We start from the raw sequence: 18,673 nt of genomic DNA, 5'->3' as shown, positions 1-18,673 counted from the left end.
CCAGTCCTTTTAGAGGGTCATCATGCTTAGAAGGGTGGAGAGACAGCGCAAAAGAGGAAGACCTTGGATGAGATGGACTGACATGGTAACTGGGGCAATGGGATTGGGTGTATCAGAATCAGTGGGTCTGGCTTAGGATAGGGCAGGGTTCAGAGCTGTTATACAAAGTGTCCCTATGAGTCGTGGATGACTCGATGGCATGTAACAACAACTACAAGACTTTTATGAAGAACAAGATGTGTCTGAAATCAAAGATACCTGCATTCTGTGGCTGTCAAACAATTCTTGCTAAGAAAGCAAGCTGGCAGAACTTGCCAACATGGACTCTCCTCAGTAGTTTATTTTTAGTATCAGATATTCTATAGGATGTTTGGTGCAGAGGCACCTACTGCAGAATTTGCTTCTCAAAGAAAGCAATTATTGAGACCTGAATTCTTTCTCTTTTTCACTCTTTTTTTTGGGTGAGGGTGGGTGATGCGAGGCGATACTATCTCAGGACTGAAATCTTCTAAAATAGAACGTGTTTTTAGGAGTACTTTTGTATAAATTGTTATCCCAAGCTACATACTTCTGGTCCTTTCTGGGATAACAGACAAACGAGCCCCCAATCCTTCCACTGTGGGAAGAACTTTAAGCAGAAGTGTTCACTTTACCACGCGAGACCCCAGCTTGTTGGTTCAGACATGCCAACCTGACCTTCCCTGGTCAGAATGACCATGGCTCGGACCCTGTGGGCTCTGGGAAGTGGGCAGGTGAGCAGTCACTGTCGGGGCAGGAGGGTACAAGGAGTCACCCGTGCCTTCTGGAAGCAGGAGGGCCACAGATGCTGCTGGAGGTAAAGTGCTTGGAGACAGGCGAGGCCCCTCAATCTCAGCCAGCTGCATAGCTACTGAGGAAGGAGTAGAACATGGGATGCTTCAGGCGCTGCTGGTCCTTTCGACACCACGCGATCACAGTGCCCTCACTGTTAGCCGTGTACAGGTGGTGGCCATCACAGGAGAAGGTGAGGCTGCAAAGGAAACCCAGCTTGTGAGCTTTGTGCTGGAACACTACACAAGGGATTGCAAAGGGCTCAGCTCAAGAGCTTTGTCTCTTTTCACTCCACCACACAGAGGTGAGCGTGAAGACCTTATTATCGTCACAGGATTCTGCTGTGCTGTGTGCCTTGAGTTGGAACCAACTCATAGCAGACTCTCCAGCGAGTTTTCAGAGGCTGTAAATCACATACGAAGAGGCTGCTCATTTTTCTCCTGAGGAGCAGCTGCAGCTACTGGATTCGACCACTTGCCTTTGGGCTGGCAGCGCACTCCTTACCTTGATGCACCAGAGCTCCATCACTGGAGCTTAAAGCTATCAAGGAAATGGCTGTGGATAACTCACTGTTTAAAAGTAATTCCAATACAGTGAGCTATCATGATGATACATGTTTAAAGCTAATTCTAAGTAGGCAATGTACAATAAAAGCCAGGACCAGAAGATTTAAAAGCTAAAAGAGTATCAGATTTTTTTCCTTTTAGAAATAAAATATTTCACAGAGAGATTTTATTTCCCTGCAAAAAAAAAAAGGTAATAAATTAATTTAAGTTCACTAAAATTTAAATTTGGTATACTGACAAGAAACTGATATTGATAAAATACAACTGGAATAATTTCCAGTTGAATTCTTAAAGTCAGATTGTTTGTGTACCTAGCAAAGGACTGTTGTTGTGTGCTGTCTGAAGATGCCCAGCTCATAGTGATTCTATGTGATGGAGAAGTGCCCACAGGACTTCCCAGGACGCACTCTACCTCATGGAGAGAAAGTGCACGCAAGGATTTCCCAGGATGCACTTTACCTCATGGAGAGGACGTGTCCATAGGCTTTTTCAGGATGCACGCTATATGATGGAGAAGTGTCCACCTGATTTCCCCAGGATGCACTCTGCATGATGGAGAGGAAGTGCCCACAGGATTTCCCAGGATGCACTCTTTATGGGGGTAGATTCCTAAGGTTTTATCCAGCAGAGCCTCTGCTGGGCTCAAACAGCTGATCTTTCAGTTAGCCTGAGAGCTCAGTGAGTGTCCAACAGGACTCTGTCATAGTGACATATTTCCTTTACAAGAAAGGAAATAAAGTTTCCACAGCTGAAGACAGTGTTTTTAGGCATCCTGCTAGCATGCCTTTCAACTAGACAGTATGTTCCTGATTTAAATGTCAAGCTCCAAGAAAATAAGGATGGTGCTGTCTCCTGACATGGGGTCATAGGCAACTTGGTATTTAAAAATCGCCCTAACATAAATGTAATACGTCCTTGTGGCACACTGTGTACTCTCGGGCTGACAAGCAGAAGGTCTCCAGGATGAACCTCCGAGTCACCCACAGGAGCAGGATGGGCAGTCTCTTCTCATAAAGATTTACATCCTCGGGAACCCGGTGGAGGGCTGCTGTGAGTGGAGTGAACTCTGCAGCAGAGGGTAAGCAGAAACATCAGTCATAAAATACAATAGGAAGAATCAGAGTATTTTACCTGACAATTGGCTTGTGTGACTTAGGAAACGTGATTTCCCGAACCGGTTTCAAGTCCCATGTGCTCCACAACCTAGGGTGAAAAGCTGTCATTACATTCTGCAGACAAAAATGGCCCTTCCTAAAATCCCCACATATTCATTTCTTTGTTAAACACCATCTGGGAGGAAGAAAAGTCTCAATTAACTGCAGCCACCTCTGGACAGCTCACTTGGAGTGCTGGGAGGAAGAGAACTTTATACTTCATACTTTATACACTTTACACCGATAGTCTTTGGCAGTTAGCAAACTCTATACCATTTAAAAATGGCAAGAAAGCTATTTTCATTAACTAGAAATAAGGCAGAAAAAAAAATTTTCAGAACTTATATGCAAGGTGATTTTCAATTCTCGATACTAAAGTTCTATGCCCAAGTATTAAAAACTAGGCACGGAATGGCAGGAGAGCAGAAAGGAGAAGTGGAATGGCTCTTACCGCACAATCCCATTTTCTAAGCCCCCAGCAATCACGTTGACCGACACTCCCTCGGGCTGGTTGGAGAAAGCCACTGAGCAGATGATCTCCCTGCAGTGGACGTGTCCAACGAGGTCCCCATTAACAGTCCACAGTCGAAGGTCACTGCCTCCGCCAGCTGAAACAACAAGCCACTGACTGGTCCCCAGGATGGCCTGCCTTGGAGCCCCAAGCCCCCCCACATAGGGCCCGGGAAGGGAGTGCCTGCCTGTAGGCTCACTAGCTTCAGTGCTGATGCGGATAAGCACCCACAAAGGGCAGGTGAAATCACCCCTCTATAAGCTGCATGGAACTTTGCTAATTTATCCAAACACATCACCACTGGGGGCTGGCGTGATCACAATGTAAAAAAATGGAAGTGAATCATGAACCTGAGAAATCAATATCTCACTAAATAGGCTTTTCATTTTCGAAGACCACACTGTAAGCAGACTTGGGTGTTCCAGAAGGGCTGGAGGTCTGAGGCCTCCTAGCAATATGGCTGGCCTCCTTGTGGAAATGTCCTCATGCTGCTAAAGGAAAGGCTTAAGACGATGTCAAGTTACACTGACACAGCCTCACCATGTTTAATTTTCTCTTTCCAATACAGCTAGCATAAAACAGAATCTTTTTTCTCTCCTTTATTAAGGTGCTGACAATATTTTATATTTTGAAATCAATATTGGAAATGCTTCTTGAAGGATATGCTGAATATCAAGGATATACCTTGAAACATCACCACCCTAATGCTGGGTGTTCTAAGACTTCCCACAGCTGATGACCGAGTGTCGTATCATAGATGATGTTAAATCACACCCACAATGCCAACTCAGAGCACCACAGGTAGAAACTGTGGCCCAGGATGGCTAAGGAGGTATGATTTAGCCAGTTGCAGAACACAGGAGATTCAGAATTCAAAGGTAATACACATGACAACAGCAACCCCTTCCCTTGCTTAGGACACACTTTACTCCTTTAAGTTTAATATCTAATAAAAGATGAAATGGAGCCCTGCTGGCCCAGTGGCAAGAAGCAGCACTGCAATCCTGAAGGCACACAGTTCAAGGTTACCAGGTGCACTGCAGGAGGATAGGCAATTTCTCTAGTGTAATTAACTGTCTCCGAAAACTCACTGGAGGGTCAGCTATGGGTCAGTTCTGATTCTATGGTATGTGATGACAACAACAATAATGAATATAAAAGATTAAAAAATTTAAAAAGGCAAAGTAAAAAAAAAAGGTTAGAAAGCTTGTACTGACACATATCATAAAGATATTAATTTTGAAGCTCGGCATTTTAACGCATAGCTCCTGAATGGTTTAATCTGTTTGAGTCCTGCTCCTGGACAACGTGAAGCATGGTTTAGTAGGAAACAGCCAACAGTTACCCTAGAAATCACTAGCAACTTGTACTGCAATTAAACCAAGTAGCTACTCATCTGCCTAAGAAGTAAGTATCAAAATCAAGACGTTCGCTCAATACACGGTACAGAATACATTCAATCCAAAGTCAGAGAGCCAGGCATTCCTTAAAAACAAAGCAAAACCCTCCACTAAAATACACACTCTTCTCTTCTTGTACACACTTACAAGAATGAAAAGGAATGGGGGAACTGCCCATGGTGCTGAATGCCAAAGTTTGGGCGACTAAGTTCTCAAACACTGCTGCAACTCTGAACCGACTGTGGTGTGTTCCCTTAGTTCAAAGGCATATCTACCTCAGGTACTAGAACAAATGTGTGTGAGGTTGGGTTTTTTTCCTTTTTAATTCCAGAAACCACCTACTACAACACGTTCACAGTTTTTAAATAACTTTCACATTTCTTCACTATAAAAAGCGAACCTCATAAAAAACACCAACAAGTTTTATGAGCAGGAAGAATGTTTTTAATAACTCTAACTTCAATTCCAGTAAAAATTTATTTCAGGTTTTATATATACATTTATAAACTACATATATTTGTCTGTTGTTATATATCATCTCAAAAATACTAAAAATACTAAAAACCAGATCTCTAGATCTTTTAAAAAAGTAATTTTATTGTCTTCTGTGATAATTCTTTCCATGTCTTTTGCCCATTTTGTAATTGGATTATCAGTCTTTTTCTTGTGGAGGCCCAAGAGTATTCTGTAAACTTCTGCTATAAGACTCTTGTCTGAGATGGTATTACCAAATGTTTGCTCCCAGTCTGTATGTTTTCTTTTCACCCTGTTGGAAAAAAGTTTCTGATGTGCATAGATATTTAATCTTTAGAAGGTCTCATGCATCAGTTTTATCCTCTTTAGACTGTGAATTTCTGGTTGTATTTGGCAGTCTCTTTATACCTTGGACTAGTGCTTCTAAGCTTGATCCCAATTTGTCTCTTAAAAATGTTATAGTTTTGGGCTTTACTCCCAGGTCTCTGATCCACCTTGAGTTGATTTTTGTGTATGGTGTGAGATGTGGATCCTGTTCAGCTTTTTGCAGGTGGAAGTCCAGTTTTGCCAGCACCATTTGTTGAAAAGGTTATCATTTCCCCATTTGATAGCTTCGATTTCCTTGTCAAATATCAGTTGACCATAGATAGCTGGGTCTATTTCTGGATTCTCAATTCTGTTCCATTGGTCTATGTATCTGTCATTGTATCAGTATTATGCTGTTTTGATTACCACTGCAGTACAGTAGGTTTTAAGATCAGGGAGTGCTATGCCTCCAACCTCATTTTTGTTTCTCAGAAGTGTTTTGCTTATTTGGGATCTCTTGGCTCTCCAAATAAATTTGATAATTTCCCTTTCAATCTCCTTGAAAAATGAATTTGGTATCTGGATTGGGATTGCACTGAACATGTAGATTGCTTTTGGTAGGATTGTCATTTTCACCATATTGAGTCTTCCTATCCATGAACAGGGCACATTTTTCCATTTCGTTAGGTCTTTTATTGTATCTTTCTGAAATGCTCTATAGTTTTCTTTGTATAGATCTCTTGTATCTCTAGTTACATTCATTCCCAAATATCTTAAACAGACACATGAAGAAATGCTCCAAATCACTGGCAATAAGAGAGATGCAAATCAAAACCACAATGAGGTACCATCTCACTCCAGTAAGACTGGCAAAGTTTAATAGGGCAACAAGTAATAGATGTTGGAGAGGATGTGGCAATAAAGGAACTCTTCTTATACATTGTTGGTGGGATTGTAAAATGGTGCAACCATTCTGGTAGGCAATTTGGCACTTCCTTAAAAAGCTGAACAGAAATTCCTTATGACTCAGCTATTCCACTACTTGGAATATACCCTGAGAACATGAGAACTGAGACACAGACTGAGATTTGTACACCAGTGTTCATAACAGCATTATTCATCATCACAAGAACAGCCTAAACGTCCAACCACAAATGAATGGATTGAGAAATTATGGTACATTCACACAATGGAATTACTATGCAGCATGCAGGAGCAATAACTTTGTAAATTAATTCCTAACTTGAGAGGGACTGGAGAGCATTATTGCTGAGTGAACTAACTCAGTCCCACAAGGATAAATACTGTGTAAAACCGTTAATGTAGAATGAGTATAAGGATCCAGGAGGGGTAGGAGAGGCTGGAAGCAGCGGGGTGTGGATGTGCAGGGGGAAAGGGGGGATTAATCAATGGGTTGTACAATTTGATGGGTGGGGGGGGTGAGGGAAAGTAAAAGAATTTGTTCAAATTTATACTAGAATTTTGTAAATAAACTAGTAGGGGAAAATGTGTATGCATGAAACATACTGTAAAGATATTACTATATGAAAATCAATAAAAAATATTTAAAAAGGGTAATTTTACCCAAGTAAATTTACCTGTGGTGGTGCTGGGGCTAAGGCATTTGTCTGCTAACCAAAAAGTCAATAATTTGAACCCGCCAACTACTCCCTGGGAGGGAGAAGGGACAGTCTGTCTCTGCAAAGGTTGACCACCTCAGAAACCCCAGGGGACAGAGCCACCCTGTTCACATGCCTGGGAGAAGAAAGAATTGTCCTAGTGAAAATGGGCTTTTTGGTTGTTGTTCTTCTGTGTGTGTGAATGTGTGTGCATATGTCTGCATTTTTTTTCTTTAATTTTCATTTTATGTTGACTTACATGGCACTGCTAAAAGGGTCAAGATTTTTGGTGGGCTCAGTTTGAGAACTTCCCTTTTGGCCTATGAGAATAGAAGGATGTACTTTAGTCTGAGCCACTAAATATAAATTCGGCTTCACTTTTAAAAAAAATCATTATTTTGACTATGCTTTTATACAGGCAGTTTCCAGGTTACAAAAGTTAGATTTGAAACAACCAAGTCAAGGATAATTCCTAACTGCCATTTGCTGTTGCTATTGCTAAGGGCCGATGAGTCAAGTAAGACCCACAGTGACCCAGTGAACAGCAGATCTGAACCCTATCCTGTCCTATCCTGTGCCATCCTCACAATCTCTGACACACCTGAGCCCATTGCTGCAGTCTCTGTGTTAATCCATTTGGTTGAGAATCTTGTAGTTTTCTGCTGACTTTCTCTAAGGAACAGCCTCTTCTAGCAACATGGTCAAGGTATGAGAGACAAAATGTATTTAATCTTCATTTTGAAAGTTGTTAACCAACCCCTAAACCAAGTTCAACCTGATGTCCGGGAATCGGTTCCGGTTTGTGGCAGTTCCCCACTGGGTTTCTGAGCCTGTAGATCGATTTTTAAAAATTTCTGTATAATGATTTGGTGAGCTCTGGTGGCCTGGTGGCAGAAACCTATACTGAAATCCCAGAGGTAAGTGGTTCAAATCCACCAGATGCTCTGCTGGAGAAGGAGGGACAATCTCCTCCTGTACCGTCAGATCTGATTTGATGGTACACACACACACACACACACACACACACACACACACACACACACATGTATAATGATTCATTGCCAACATATCCTTTATATTTTTAATTAATATTTTTATAATTTATATACATTATGTTTCATGCATGTACACTGTGTTTTCTACAACCTTTTCTTTACATTATATTTTATTGAGACTGTCATTCTTAATGGGATCAGATTGCCTCATCTTCCCCTGGATTTGAATCACCAACACCTTACACATCACACCACCAGGATTCCTTGAACTAACCCTGCTGACAACAAATATTTCATCACCATGACGTTGACTTGCTGTACATACTGCTTTTAAACCAGTGAAAGGTTTTGAGCCTTTGGACTTACCTACAAATTCTGAAAGACTCAGGAATGCACTTGGTTCATAACTAGAGACTCCTGAAGTATCAAATGCTCTTGATGAAATCTTTTACATATATGTACCAATGGCCTCAGAAAACTGAGAAAGTATTTTTTCTCAAATTGGCAAGAAGAGTTATGCCCATTACTCTGTTATTCTGTGGGCTGTCCAGGGACACCAGAACACTCTTCCAGTCAATTAGTCATTGCAGCAAAAAGTAATTTTACTTTCTTTTCCCACATGACTAACTGATACAACATCATAGTTATAAATCACTCCTGCCAGCAACAAAGTAATTACAGAATTCACCCTCTCAGGATCAGTCCTCACTTTCAAATGATAACAAGCACTGCAGAGAGAATGCCCTAGAAATATTTATTAAACCCCAGCATCCTTGTTGGTGTTACCACGGAATGCTGCTAATGCACAAGTCATGGAAGGACAACCAGCAAAGCCATCACTCCTCTGCTCAGTTCTCTGTTATCACAACCCAAACCCCAAACTCTATCCTGGGGTCAAGTCTGACCCATGGAGACCCTTCAGAGAAAGCAGAGCAGTCTCCCAGGATTTCTGAGGCCACAGACTTACAGATATGCACTGCTGCATCTTTCTTCCAGGCTGTGGCTGGTGGATTCCAACTGCCAACCCTGTGGCTGGCAGCAAAGCAATTTAACCACTGCACCACCTGGGCTCCTTTCTGTCACCTAAGCTGACTGTGCAGAATCTCCTCCCTCACACCTGGTCACCAGGACATAAAAACGTTCTCATGATGTGATTTCCTCACAGAGGGCTTGGGGCCACCAACGCTTCCGCTTCTATCACCTTTAAGCATAACTGCAGACGTTACTCTTACTGAATACAAGAATGAATAGAAGTTTTGTAAAACAAACAAAAGAAATAAAAAGTTACTCCCCAAAATGAGATATCAAAGAGCAAGCAAAGGCTATAAGACTACTTGCTACAGACCTGTCAAAGACATTTTCTAATGACAATAGGCAATACACAATTTTTGAAAGGATTCTTTCAATTTTAAAAGACCTCTAAGAAGTAGGAGTGGCATCCATTTCCTAAACAATATGCCTCTGAAAACTCTATGAATTTTGAGAAATGACGATTTGCTTCAGGTCTTTTGTCCATAGGATTGCTATGAGTCATGTTTAAAGCAATGGTAATCAACAACAAGAAGAAGGAGAAATATTACCAGAACACTCAGAACATTTTTGACTTCTCTGTCCTGGAGGCACTGGAGGGCACAGCTAGGGGCTTCTAACATGTTCGCAACATCAACGCCATCAAGTCAGAACTGACTCAGAGCTGACACTCTGCTGAGCTTCTATGGCTGTCAATCCGACAGATGGAGCCTGCCCAATGTTCTCCCAAGGAACAACGAGTGGGTTGTAACCTGTGGGTTAACAGCACAACTCCCTGCCTTACCAGAGCTGACTTTTTAGAATATATGAATGTAGGTAGAGAGAGAGTATGGTGATACTTCATAGACTAAGATATTATTTATATAGAATATATATTGTTTATACACATATATATGTCTTTATATACATTGTTTTTGCTAAGTGCCATCGAGTCGAGTACAACTTATAGTGACCCTATGAACAACAGATCTGAACCCTGTCATATCCTGTGCCATCCTCAAAATCTCTGACACACTCGAGCCCACTGTATGTGCTGTTGTTTTTATTATGTGCTGTTGAGTTGCCTGTGACTCATAGCAACCCTATGTACAACAGCTCTGAAGCCTGCCCTGTCCTGAACCAGTCTCACTGACTCCGACACACCTATTCCCATTTTCCCAGTTACTGTATCAATCAATCTCATCCAAGGTCTTCCTTTCCTGTGCTGTCCCTTCACCCTTCCAAGCATGATGTCCTTTTCCAAGGATTGGTTACTCCTGGCCACATGCCCAAAGTATGAGAGATGGAGCTTCAAAATTCTAGTCTCCAAGGAGGAACCTGGTTTTACTCCAAGACAGACCTATTTGTTTTCCTGGCAGTCCATGGTATGTTCAAGACTCTTCTCCAGCACCACAACTCAAAGGCATCTATTTTTCTTCTGTCATCCTTAGTCATTGTCCAGCTCTCTGATGCATAGCAAGTAACTGAGAAGACCACGGCCTGGATAAGATGCACCTTAGTCTCTAGACAGACTTAGTTGCCTCTTGGTACTCTGGAAAGGTCTTTGACAGCAGATTTACCTAATGCAATCTGTTTTTAGATTTCCTGCCTACCGGTGCCAAGAATGTTGACTGTGGAGCGAGTAAGCTGTAGTTGTTAACAACCTCAATCTCTTCTCCATCCATCATGGTGCTGCCAATACGCCCAGTGGTAAGAATCTTTGTCTTCTTGATATTAAGCATCAATTCATATTGAAGACTACAGTCCTTGACCTTCTGCAGCAAATGCCTCATGTCCTCCTCAATTTTAGCAAGTAAGGTTGTATCACCTGCTCAATGTAGGTTGTTGATGAGTCTTCCTCCAATCCTGATGCCACACTCCTCCTCATAAAGCCCAGCCTCAAGAACAATCTGTCCTGCATAAATTGAAAAGGTATCAAGATAGAATGACTCTCTTATGCACTCCCTTTCTGAATTTGAACCATTGTGTGAGTACACACACACACACACACACACACACACACTCTCTCTCTCTCAATCTTGATCAAAGGAGATCTCTGTTTCCATCACATGATTTAGGCAAACTATCCCATCATGTTTTCAAGCCAAAGGTGGGTGACTCTACTCTGTGGCCCTTAGGCCTGCCTTTAATTGTTTTTGGTGAAACATTCTTCTAGGTCGTGTAACCCTGGTATGTCTACTTGCTGTACAGAGGTAACTTGTGGATGCTGTGAAGCCAAATACTGTTACCCTTGGTGGACAGTGTTTGGTGAAGCTCCCCGATTAAAACAAGCTTGGAAGCAGGAGTGGCATCCACTTCCACAATAGCTTGCCTCTGGAAACCCTATGAACCTGGAGAAAGGACTAAAATGATACGGGAAGTGTCCAGGACTTTCATTCATTGGGTCGCTATGAGTCGCCTGCGACTTGATGACACTTAACAACAACAACATCCCACCATGGGATCCCACACTCCCACTCCTACTTATATGTAATGATGTAATGTGGAACTTAAGTTGACATCTATGATCTGATAATCTAAACAGTTGTAAAAGGATTAGGATGATGTGAAACACTCTTTTTAAAATTTTTTTTAAACACTTTTAATCCTACCACAATACTGAGTTTCCTTAGGGTGTGATCTATAACACCTTTTATTTCACAAGAAGTAAGAAGGTGAAAGAGAACAGAGTGGGAACCTCAGAACCACTGAGACAGAAGCATCAGGAGTGTGGTGCAGTATATCTTCTAGATGCAGGCCATTTTATGAATATATTATATATAATAATATTATATATATAATATATATAATAAATATAAAGATATTATATTTGAATGTCAAATAAAGGTGAACTTGTGGCCTCCTGAGCTCTTGTAGCAGTTCCAATCAACCAGCTACAGTGAGTAAGAAAGATGGACTGTCAGAGCCGGCCCACAGCTGACCCTACAGCTAGAATACCTGCACAGGCAACTTTCCACTGGCCTCTGAAAACCAGCTCGAGGGTCAGCTATGGGCCAGTTACAACTCCTTGGCAATGAGAAAGAGAGAGAAACTGTAAGCAAATAAATATCTGTAAGCTGTAAGCAAATAAATGTCTGTTTGTGAAAGCCCACCAGTCTCGCTATTACAGCAGCACTAGATAATCAACACCCCCCTCATTTATCATTCTAAATATTATCTCCACTCAGGCATTGGACAAAAGAGATTCAAAGTCAGACATCTGCAACTGCTTTGAAGTTAGGTGGAAAGCAAGTAACAAAGTGGGCAGATAAAAATTAGAAGCAGAAAGAGTAACTCAGAGTTAAACAGTGACAGTATTAACTCTATGGAAACTGATGCCTAAATTGTTGGATTTGGTGTGGGGCCTGTTGTCCTTCAGTCCACACACATCACACATGCCCTGGATGAAGCATTTCCATCTGTCAGTGACTCTGCACGTAACATACAACAGACTCGGTGGGCGCAGCGAGCTGCTAGAGACATTGGGCTGTGAGCTCATGCTGGGGGCGCTCACCTGAGTCACACACCGTGGCTATGTCCCCTGTTGTCTCACTGGCAGAGACAGCGGTGACAGGGCTTTTGTGTCCAGCCAGACTTTGGACGTAGCACAGCCTGAAAGAGAAATGATTTGCGTTATACATGAGCGTCCAATGCAGTGGTATCCTTTTGTTTGGATTCTTTTCTCAGTGATGAATTTATGAGGCCTATTCTATGATGCTGAGCCGTAGTGCTGGAGGAGAGTACTGATATCCCAAGTGCTGCCAAAAGAACAGATATATCCTAGATGAAGCGCAGCCACAGTGCTCCTTGGAGGCAAGGATGTGAAACTTCATCTCTCATATTTTGGACACGTTGTCAAGAAGGGCATTCTTGGAAAAGGACATCATGGAGGGAAAGGTGAAGAGGAAAAGAGGAAGACCTTTAATGAGATGGACTGACACTATGAAAATGAACTCAGGGATGTCAAAGATGATGAGGATGGTGCAGGACAGGGCAAGGTTCAGAGTTGCTGTTCATAGGGTCACTGAGTCGCAGTAGACTCGATGCCATCTAACAATAACAACAAAGTGACATATTAATTAACTACAATTAAAAAGGTAAAGTCTGCATCTTATGTTTGAGATTATGAAGATAGAAAGATATAAAAATGTACCATTTCATGTGGTACGAATGGAAACATTTAAAACAGCTGTTTGAGCTCTGTACCTGTTTAAATCCCATATAATGCAGGTCCCGTCTTTGCTGACACTTATCAATATACTGTATGGTTTGCAAACAAATAAGCTGGTGATCTCTTCCGTGTGTCCATAGAGGTGTACCTGAGACTCCATTTCTATCTCTGATGGCTAAAACAGAAAGGTAAGGTAAAAACCACCACAAAGGCATCACAGAGAATATAGTATTACTTATTCTGTCAAACACATTTCAAGTCTATTTCAACATTTTAAAAGGATAAAACTAAATAAGACATTAAAAATTTAGAACTGCCCACAATTTCATCACCTAATATGATTTTCATTTGTGTCTATTAGCCTGTCTTTATATAAAACACATACATATTTATAATAGGACATCACCATACAAATAACTTTCTATTTTGTGATTTATGCATTTTCTACTTTTTCCATTGCCTTCAAACTAATTTTTAATGATGTTTAAATGTCCTATGTAGCTAGCATCCCTTCATTTTCTTGTATGTTCTTTATTGAACACTGCTTCAAGTTTTTTTCAAAATTATAGACAGATTATGCCATAAGTAAATTCATCACCTATCAAAGCTTTAGGGAGCTCTGGTGGCCTAGTGGCAAGAAGCTGTGCTGCAACCTGAAGGCACGTGGTTTGAATCCACCAGCTGCTCTGCGGGAGAAAGATGGGCAATATTCTTACGGGTGATTAACTGACTCTAAAAACCTACCAGAGGGTCAGCTCTGGGTAGGTTCCAACTCGATGGTACATAACAACAACATCGAAGCTCTGTTCTTATGAATTATTTCTTTAGGAAAAACTTTTAGGACATTACTATTGGGTCTGTGACTGGTAACAATTTTGTAATTTTTGACAGCATGCTTTTTAAGGAGTTGCATCAACTCACAACATTACAGTCATGTGTACCATCTATCCTGCTCTTACCACACATTTAGGGGTTTGTTTTCTAAGTCAGAGGCAGAACTTACGGTCTAGGGCAGACCATGCTCACAGATGCCTGGTGTCCCCACAGAGTTCGACCCTTTATTTTTCAGTATGTGAGATATTTATTATTAGAAAGTATTTCAATACTTAAAAAATAGAAAAAGCAGGAATAAAAGGTATGGTTAACATCTATATACTACTGAGTTAAAAAAATCTTAGCATTTTGTTGTATTAGTTTATTTTTTAAATAAACAACACATTAAACATGATTTGCAGTTTTTATACTTATTCTGCATCCTAACCTTCTCCCTCCCCTCAGAAACTACTGCCATATGAATTGCATATTTATGTTTCCTACGAAAGCTTTTATACTCCTACTCTATGCTAAATCAAATTTCACACCTAGCAACCCTCCACTGAGCTTCCAACACTGTACATTTGTGTACCGTCAAATCAGATCTGACTGGCACAGGAGGAAATTGTCCCTCCTTCTCTAGCTGGTGGATTCGAACTGTGCACCTTTGGGATTGCAGAACAACTTCTTGCCACTAGGCCACCAGAGCTCCCTAAGACTGTACATTTAATGAGAACCCACTTCTCATTATTCTTCCATGGAGTCCATGGTGGGTCCAAATCACAGAGCTTTCTGTTAGCAGCTCAACAACCATTATGTCACCTGGTGTGGCATCAAGATTAGAGAAAAACTCATTAATACCTATAATATGTAGACCAAATAACTTTGCTCACAGAAAGGGAAGATTTGAAGGACTTACTGCAGAAGATCAAAGATGATAGCTTTTAATATGGATTACATCTTAATATCAAGAAAACAAAAATCCTTAACCCTCAACTAACAGGCAACACTGTGACAGAAGGGGAAATTATTGAAGTTATCAATAATTTAATTTTACTTTGATCTATAATCAACACTAATAGTAACAGTAGTCAAGAAATCAAAAGATATACTGCATTAGGCAAGTCAGCTGTCAAAGACCTCTTTAAAGTGCTAATGAGCAAGGACATCAGTTTAAAGACTAGGGTGCACTTAATTCAAGCCATGGTCTTTTCAATTGCTTGGTAAGCATGTAAAAGTTGGACAATGAATAAGGGAGAATGAAGAAGAAAGAATACCACTGAATTCTGATGTTGGCAAGGAGTATTGAATACTCCATGGACTGCCAAAAGAACAATCAGGTCTGTCTTAGAGTAAGTACAACCATAGTACTCCTCAGAGGTAAGGATGGTGAAACTTCGTCTCGTATACTTTGGGTATGCTGTTAAGAGTCCTTGGAGAAGGACATCATGCTGAGAATGGTGGAGAGTCACAAAAGAGAGGAAGACTCTCAAAGAGGATTGAGACAGTGACTATAACAATGGGGTTATGCATGGGTGAGATCGCAAGATGACCCGACAGGGCAAGGTTCAGATCTGTTGTTTAGAGGGCTTCCAATGTATCCTCAACTTCACCATAGATGGTTGATTCCAGAAAGGAAAGACAATAAATGGATCAAGTATTAAATAATGCTTCACCTTTAAATTTTCAAGTCCTAGCAGTAATAACTGAAAAAAAAAAAAGAATTCCAGTAAGTGATAGAATAATGATAATACACACAGATCGGATGGAAAAGGTGCTGATTAGGCACTCGAAGTTTTCCTGCTAGAGACAATGTGGTGCACTCTTTAGCATCAACAAACAATGAAAGACCCTAAATATGAAACACAGCCTAACCCTAGATACTGTTACTTAATAAACAGGGAGGAAAAAAGAAAGCTCTCATAATTATTTCTGTAGGTTACCTGGATCCTCATACACCTTAATGAAAAGCTTCCTCTGTGATGTTCTGCATTTTAAGGGCTCATGTAGGGGACCAGAGGGAAGGATAAAATATTGCTTTTGAAAGCTACTCCTATAAAAACCACTTTTTGCCACACCCAGGATCCCTTTACTGCACTGAAGTACAGGGCCCAGCACCTGTGGGGTGGGCACAGGCGGCTGTGTAGAGACAGATACAGGCGGACGTGGGCTTACCGTGCTATTGGAGAGCCTGTTGGCATAGGCGGTGATGACACCACATCTGCTTCCGGTGAACAGCTGGCAACTGTCAGGGACCCAGGCACAGCTAGTCACCTATGGAAGAGGACAAATCAACAGTTATCAGGGTTAAAAAAGCTTGAAAACACATCTATTTTCTGAGAACTCTGTGAAGAATGTGTAATCACAAAATCAAAGGTCAATATTTTCCTTGAAATGGTTAGAACGGCGCCAGCCACGGGAATAGACTATTCTGTAACTTCCAGCTGGGCATCTAAAAATTGTTTTAAAAATGAAATTGCTGGTAAGAAGCTGCACTGCAATCCCAGAAGTACGTGGTTTGAATCCACCAGATGCTCTGCTGGAGAAGGAGGGGGTAATCTCCTCTTGTACCAGTCAGATCTGATTTGACAGTACACACACACACACAAAATAATGAAATAAAATTAAAAAAAAAAAAAAGAAATTGCATCACAGTGAAGCCTATGACTTCACATTTCCCTGTATGTAAATACATGGCTGTGTGTTCCACAGAGAGAAATAATTTATGAGTAGATTCAAGGCTTTGTTTCAATTATATCTGAAATGGAAATCCAAAACCTCTGTAAAAAAAATAAAATTTAGATTAAAATGTTAAGATTAAAGTTTTAAGCATTTTTTAAAAAAATCAAACTTGTTTTAATTGTTAACCCACTATTGCACGTTTTCATCTCCCTTCCCCTTATCCTCCCCATAATGCACCCTTTGTTCTAGACTGCTGTCAGATATATCATGTCGAATCATATTCCTTTTGGACAGTTCCTCCCCTCATCTGTTCTACTGCAGTGTTCCTTATTTATCTACTCTTTTCCTATTCTCTCCCCAATTCCCCATGTCTGTCCTATTTTATAACAGTGGTGTTATGCAGTTTTTGTCCTTTTGTGATTGAGATATTTCACTCAGCATAATGTCCTCCTCCATGTTGTGTAATGTTTTACAAGTTCATTGTTTTTCAGTGCTGTGTAATATTCCATTGGGTGACTGTACCATAGTTTTTCTATCCATTCATTTGGTGATGAGCACTTGGGTTGTTTCCATCTCTTTGCTATTGTGAATAACACAGAAATAAACACTTCAACAAGGAAAAGGTAAACAACCCAATCATGAAATGGCCACAGGATATGAACAGACAGACACTTCACCAAAGAAGACATTCAGAAAGCAAATAAACACATGAAGAAATGCTCAAAATCCCAAGCAATCAGAGAGATGCAATTAAAACAACTATGAGATATCATCTTACCCCAGCAATAATAGCATAGTTCAATAGGGCAACAAACAACAAAGGCTGCTGAGGCTTTGGAGAGATTGTAACTCTAATTCACTGCTGGTGGGAGTGTAAAAAGGTACAACCAATACAGAAAGTCTGGTGCTTTCTCAAAATGTTTGAAATATAAATACCATTTGACCCAGCAATTCTACTACTGGGAATATACTCTAAAAATAGAGCCACACTCGACACACCCACAACAACAACAACATGCCACGAAGCTTCATCCGCTCTGCCTCCAAGGAGCACCCTGTTAATAAATGTCAATTCATATTCTTAAAAAAAAAATAGAGCCACACTCAAGGAGATGGATGCACACTCGTGTTTAATCTACTTTTTACTTTTAATGTCTGGGGGGATCTTCTGTCTCTAGCAGTTTTCATTACTGTTACGTAGGAGAAGGAGGAAGAATGGATGGGAAGGAACTTGAACCCTCTGTCATAAGAGCAGGCAGGCATGGAGAACCACACAGGGCCCCACGAGGCCAGTTCAGTGCCAGCTCTGCCACTCCCAGGACTCCTGCTCACAACAGCTGTTCCAGACACACCACGCCACTGAAAGAATGGGAGGCCTTGGCCAAGCCTTCTCCTCTTCCCTCCTTACTACTCCTGGCTTGGAGGAGGGCATGCAGGTACAGCCTGGCCCTGCCTCACCTCCAATCTCCCCGAGGCAACTTTTGCTCACTTCTTTCCTTGGCCCCACAAATGTCTGGTGAGAAAATGGCTTTCATGGGTGATGCCTCCTCTTAACTCTCAATTTATCAACAAGGGCCACTGGGTCCAATTCTGATTTTTACTTTATTTGAGAGCAGGTTTGGTTATCAGGATGGATATTTCATTACTTTTATTCTTTCTTAGAGTTTCCCAAAGAACAAAATGTATATACAAATGCATTTTGTCTTGCCCAATGAATCCTTTAGAAAACATATTCCACATTACAGCATATATATATATTTAATATATAATATGCTAATAATATTTTCCCTTTATCTTATTTTGTGACTTAATCATTCTAGGAATTATTTCATTATTATTCACCAATTATTTCCAACTATATTTAAAAAGCTGAAAATAATACAAAAATGGAAGGATGGAAGCATCTCCCAGACAGATAATGCAACCTACAAAATAAATCACTATCTTTCTGTTTTCTTAGTGCAATGCCCAAAGCATGGCATAATCTTTCATTGGTGTATAGAGGATCTGAGACAATGTTTTTTAAATTCTAGTTTTAGTTTTCTGTGAACTCAGTTGAGAATTTCGAATTTTGCATTCCCTCTCAATGTTAGGAAGGAGGAGGACTGAGAGAGACTGACAGCTCAGCGCCCCGAGAAGAGGGGTGCTGGCAGCAGCATGGGTC

The 18,673-nt window shown here is 40.9% G+C and overlaps 1 protein-coding gene across 1 annotated transcript in view; it reads right to left on the bottom strand.

The window, feature by feature from the left end:
* Positions 1–870: 870 nt before the first annotated feature.
* LYST (lysosomal trafficking regulator) overlaps positions 871–18,673 on the bottom strand; it is a 161,036-nt gene continuing 143,233 nt past the window's right edge. Inside the window, exons 46-51 of the mRNA XM_006895378.1 lie at positions 16,003–16,101; positions 13,050–13,189; positions 12,358–12,455; positions 2,982–3,138; positions 2,508–2,579; positions 871–1,009 (exon numbers count right to left, since the gene is read on the bottom strand). Of these exons, the coding sequence (XP_006895440.1) occupies positions 871–1,009; positions 2,508–2,579; positions 2,982–3,138; positions 12,358–12,455; positions 13,050–13,189; positions 16,003–16,101 (705 nt within the window). The remainder of the gene's footprint in view (positions 1,010–2,507; positions 2,580–2,981; positions 3,139–12,357; positions 12,456–13,049; positions 13,190–16,002; positions 16,102–18,673) is intronic.

The sequence above is a fragment of the Elephantulus edwardii genome, unplaced genomic scaffold (assembly GCF_000299155.1).
Source record: "Elephantulus edwardii isolate Elephantulus edwardi_28Jun2011 unplaced genomic scaffold, EleEdw1.0 scaffold00166, whole genome shotgun sequence".
In the NCBI taxonomy this organism is placed as follows: domain Eukaryota; kingdom Metazoa; phylum Chordata; class Mammalia; order Macroscelidea; family Macroscelididae; genus Elephantulus; species Elephantulus edwardii.
This window is presented reverse-complemented; position numbering and strand designations above follow the sequence as displayed.